This window comes from Pyxicephalus adspersus, chromosome 12 (genome assembly GCF_032062135.1).
Source record: "Pyxicephalus adspersus chromosome 12, UCB_Pads_2.0, whole genome shotgun sequence".
NCBI classification, from domain to species: domain Eukaryota; kingdom Metazoa; phylum Chordata; class Amphibia; order Anura; family Pyxicephalidae; genus Pyxicephalus; species Pyxicephalus adspersus.
Window position 1 is genome coordinate 781,140 of NC_092869.1, and position 5,033 is coordinate 786,172.

A 5,033-nucleotide genomic window follows, 5' to 3' on the forward strand; every position below is an offset into this window, starting at 1 on the left:
TTAATAATAATGGCGTTTTATATTTCCCCTCCCCCCCTGCAGTTTGCGCTCTGGCCGGTGACCTTTCCTTCCTGGCCGAGCCGGCCGACGCCGCGGTGATACCGAACCGGCCGCTGATCCTTCACTGCCACGCGGAAGGAGAACCGCCAATCAACATCACCTGGTACAAGGATGGGGAGCCCCTCCCCCGAGGTGCCCACACCCAGCAACTCCGCAACGGAACCCTCCGGATCGCCAACTTCCAGAAGAGGCGGCCAAACGCGTCAGACGCCGGGGAGTACGGCTGTGCCGCACAGAACCGATACGGGAGGCTGCTGAGCCGCAAGGCCAAAGTCCAAGTGGCTTGTAAGGAGTGGGGGGAGGGGCAGATTTGTGGGAACCCCCAGACATTGGATTGGGGTGTCGGATGTCTGGCTGTGGGGGTGACAGGTTCTCTTTATTTCCATCAGTTCTGTCCCATTTCCACGTCAACCCCCAACCGATGGCGGTACCAGTGGGGGGAGCGGCGCGTTTCCAGTGCCTGACCACAGCCGTCCCCCCGGCCACCATAATCTGGGAGAGGAACCGCACCGCCCTGATACCCTCCGACCCCAGGTGAGCCGGCTGCACCATGAACACGGGGGATGGGGGGACCCCTTACCTGGGATACACATGGACCCCGATCCTTCCCCATCTGTATACCCCTCCCCCTCTATTGTACCCCCATCTACCCTTTCCCCACTGTTGTACCCCTCCCTCTCTATTGAACTACAATTTTCCCCCTTTTCTACCCCAATCTCCTTTCTGCCCTTGTACCCCGGTCTCTCCTCTATTATACCCCATTCCTTCCTCAGTCCTTCTTTTGTACCCCAATAACCCTCTGTTGTGCCCCAATCTCACTTCGATACCCCAGCCCCCCTCAATCATTCCCCATTTACCCCGCTTCCTGTCCCACCATCTTACCCCAGGTATTGTACCCTATAATGGGAGTCAGTGGGGGGTCATTGGGGGTGCTGGTGGCTCAGCCCACAGTGGGGTATCCCCGTGTCACCCCGAATCATTGAATGTCTGTTTCCCCCTCTGCCCAGATTCACCGTCCTCCCCGATGGCATCCTACAGATCTCGGGGGTCACACGCGATGACATCGCCCCCTACAGGTGTCTGGCCAGGAATGGCGCCAACAGCCGACACAGCAAGGAGGCGTGGCTGACTCTTACAGGTAAGTCAGAGGACACTCCGCCCCCTCTCTGAGAAGGACTCACTCATTGGATACCACCCAGTCACCTGACCTCTGTTCCCAGCAGACTCCACCCATCAGGAGCCAATCATTCTCTCCGGCCCACAGAACCTCACACTAACTGTCCACCAGACCGCCATCTTGGAATGCGTCTCCACAGGAAACCCGCGTCCTGTCGTGTCCTGGAGCCGGCTTGGTAAGAGGAAATCAATATTTCAGCCCCCTTTCTATGGGGTATCATGGCTGCCGCCTGCCAATAGTACACTCCGCCCCATATGGCTGCTTGGAGACTCCCATTTTCTGAATCTGAAATATTTTGTGTCACAGTGATGGCTGTTCATAGATCAGCACAGTGCAGGGGATGGCTGGGATTGGGGAACCAGCGCTTTGCCTTCCCCCATTTCAGTCCCCCAGTGATCAGCGCTATCGCCCTCTAGTGTTAAATATTCATCATTGTTATTAGTAATTGGACCGATGGTTCTCCTCCTCCCCCAGACGGGCGATCGATCGGTGTGGAGGGGGTCCAGGTTCTGGGGAACGGCAATCTGATGATCTCAGACGTGGCTGTGAAACATTCCGGGGTCTACGTCTGCGCTGCCAACCTGTGGTCATGGTGATGATGGCCATTGATGTGGTCATGGTGAAGATGCCCATTGATGTGGTCATGGTGATGATGGCCATTGATGTGGTCATGGTGATGATGGCCATTGATGTGGTCATGGTGATGATGCCCATTGATGTGGTCATGGTGATGATGCCCATTGATGTGGTTATGGTGATGATGGCCATTGATGGGTCATGGTGATGATGTCCACTGATGGGGCATGGTGATGATGCCCACTGATGGGGCATGGTGATGATGCCCACTGATGGGGCATGGTGATGATGCCCATTGATGTGGTCATGGTGATGATGTCCACTGATGGGTCATGGTGATGATGGCCACTGATGGGGCATGGTGATGATGTCCACTGATGGGGCATGGGGATGATGCCCATTGATGTGGTCATGGTGATGATGGCCACTGATGTGGTCATGGCGATGATGCCAGGTAAATGACTAATTGATTGGTTGCCTGGCGGTGCAGCCATTGATGAGTGTATGGCTTGGTTTTGGTTCTGGATATCCTTGCAGTATGAAGTCCAGTACATCTGACCAATGTTGTGATCAATATTTTCCACCCCCCCTCAGGCATCTATACCCAGCAGGATTTATAAATTGGGTACCGGCCTGGGTGGTCCATTTACAATCAGCACCAAGTAATACAATTGTCTCTAATTTCTTGCAGCACCACCAGAGTTTGTACAATGGCCGCAGTCGGTAACTCACACCCCCGGGGACAATGCCACCTTCTCCTGCGAAGCACAGGGGTCCCCCGAGCCCAAGCTGATTTGGCTGAAAAATGGAAAATCCCTAATACCCCAGGGGAACACCAGACTGAGCGCTGACAATCAGTAAGTGAACACCAAAACCCTCCCCCATCCGTATGTGTGCAGTATAATGACCCGGCCATGTTTCTGCAGCACTCTGACCATCCTCAGGGTCACCTCCGCCGATGAGGCTCTTTACCAATGCGTTGCCGAGAACAGAGCCGGAACCATCCAAGCCAGCGCCCGACTAGCGGTCACCCTGCCACAGGACGCTCCGAGAGCCCCGGAGGAGGTGAAGGCTGAACCCATTTCTGCCAATTCTATCCAGGTGACGTGGGCTGCACCACCACTGGAGGACATGGATGGGATAATTGGATAGGTACTACACATCCGTAAAGATGGCGGTGAGTGATGGGTCAACTGGAAGAGGGTAAAAGATAACTTTGATTAGCATCGTTCACAAGATATTGGGTTGTTTCTGTGGGGATTGGCCACCATTGGTGAGGTCTGCTACTGATGATGGGCATTTCCCTCACATTGGTGAGGCCAGGTATTGATGGTGAAGATTTGCCCCCATTGGTGAGGTTAGGTAGTAATGGTGGGGATTTTCCCCCATTGGTGCGGCCAGGTACTGATGGTGGGGATTTGCCCCATTGATGAGGTTAGGTAGTAATGGTGGGGATTTGAACCCATTGGTGCGGTCAGGTACTGATGGTGGGGATTTGCCCCCATTGGTGAGGTCAGGTACTGATGGTGGGGATTTGCCCCCATTGGTGAGGTCAGGTACTGATGGTGAAGATTTGCCCCCATTATTGCGGTCAGGTACTGGTGGTGGGGATTTGTCCCCATTGGTGAGATCAAGTCCTAATGTTGTAGGAGAAGACCTGGCTCACCATTTAAATTCACCCCAAAGGTGTTCAGTAGGGTTGAGTCAAGTTTGACTCAAGTTCCTCCACACCAAACTGGTGACCCCATGTCTTTATGGAGGGGGCTTTGTACCCCAGAGCAGTTATGGGGGAAAAGAAAACCCCAAACTGTGAAAAGGCTGGAAGAGCACATTTGTCTACAATGTATGACCCCGGGTAATTTATTAGGGGGTCCATGTAAGGTTGTGATATTACAATATAATGAAGGATTGATCTCCTTTTGTATATTTCCAGACTCCACCACTCAGGAGATACAAGAAGCTCTCAGTAAGACGACCTTCAAGCACACCATAAACAATCTTGAACCTTCCACCAATTACATCCTTTTTCTGCGGGCATATTCACCTCTGGGTGCCAGTCGGGACTCCAAAACCATCTCCGTCACCACACTGGGGAAAGGTAAACCCTATACCCCAGGCTGGTGGGGGTAGTTTTAACTTTAAATGGCAATCAATGGTCAGTTCTGATCCATGTCTTGGTATCCACAGTCCCAAAGACTCCTGCCTTCTCGGTCACAGTGCTCAATGAAAGCTCCGTACGGGTCAGCTGGGATGCTGCTGGCGCTCACCGTTACAGACTGGAATATCGCAGGATACCATCCACAGCATTCCAGGGAACTCAGACTCTGCCCGGGAACCAGACGTCCTTCACCTTCCATGGTCTTGGTGAGAAGTGCAGATGGGGGAGCAAATGGGTGAAATGGGTTGTCTACAGGCCAAATGGTTCCTTTATTATGCCAAGCCCTGGACTGTTCCAGGACCTATTGTAAGATGTAACCATAGAAGGGGCAATTGTTTTGGTGACCATGGCATCTGGGGGCTTCACCAAAACCAATCCTCCCCCTATTACCAAGTGTGTCAGCCATAGTCTCCTTCTTGTCCATGGCCAGGACTGTTGTATATAACGGACCTTACTGTAACATTGCCCTTCACCGGTTTCTGACCTTTACTAATGTCTTCCAGAATTGTCCTCTCTCTATGAGATCAAATTGGTGGCCTTTATTGCCGGTGAGGAGGGGAACAGCACTAGCGGATTTGTGTCTCTGAAGCCAAACTGGAACGTGGCACCGGGTAACCAATCACAGGCCAGAATTTTATCTGAAGGAACCAAAGTCATGCCTGCTGTCCTCTAGAAACGTTGTTCTTTACCTCCTGCAGATCTAGCCCAGTCCTGCTCTTGTGAAGGAGGAGGAGTTACGATGTCCGGATTGGTACTCGGAATCCATATTACAGTGGCTTGTATTGTCCTCTGCCTCCTCCTGTTCTTTGTGGTGCACTGGAAGAGGTGAGAATGAAAATCCTTAAAGATACCCTATATGGCCAAAGCTTCACGTGGACTCCCTAAAAGTTCAGGGGTTAGACAACTGTCCTCCAATTTTGTGGTCACATTTTGGTGAAGACCCTTTTCTGTTCCACCATGACTGTGCCCCGGGGTACAAAGCCAGCTCCATCATGGTGGACCAGATTGGTGGGGTTGGGGGACTCAAGTGACCTGACCTCAACCCTACTGAACACCTTTGGA

At 52.6% G+C, this 5,033-nt stretch overlaps 1 protein-coding gene across 1 annotated transcript in view; it reads left to right on the plus strand.

Moving 5' to 3' along the window:
- Positions 1 to 4,644, plus strand: part of LOC140342457 (immunoglobulin superfamily DCC subclass member 3-like) — a 6,138-nt gene extending 1,494 nt beyond the window's left edge. Inside the window, 10 exon segments of the mRNA XM_072428654.1 lie at positions 43 to 345; positions 450 to 594; positions 1,068 to 1,207; positions 1,278 to 1,412; positions 1,712 to 1,829; positions 2,497 to 2,670; positions 2,740 to 2,990; positions 3,747 to 3,911; positions 4,001 to 4,177; positions 4,475 to 4,644. Of these exon segments, the coding sequence (XP_072284755.1) occupies positions 43 to 345; positions 450 to 594; positions 1,068 to 1,207; positions 1,278 to 1,412; positions 1,712 to 1,829; positions 2,497 to 2,670; positions 2,740 to 2,990; positions 3,747 to 3,911; positions 4,001 to 4,177; positions 4,475 to 4,644 (1,778 nt within the window).
- Positions 4,645 to 5,033: the final 389 nt, after the last annotated feature.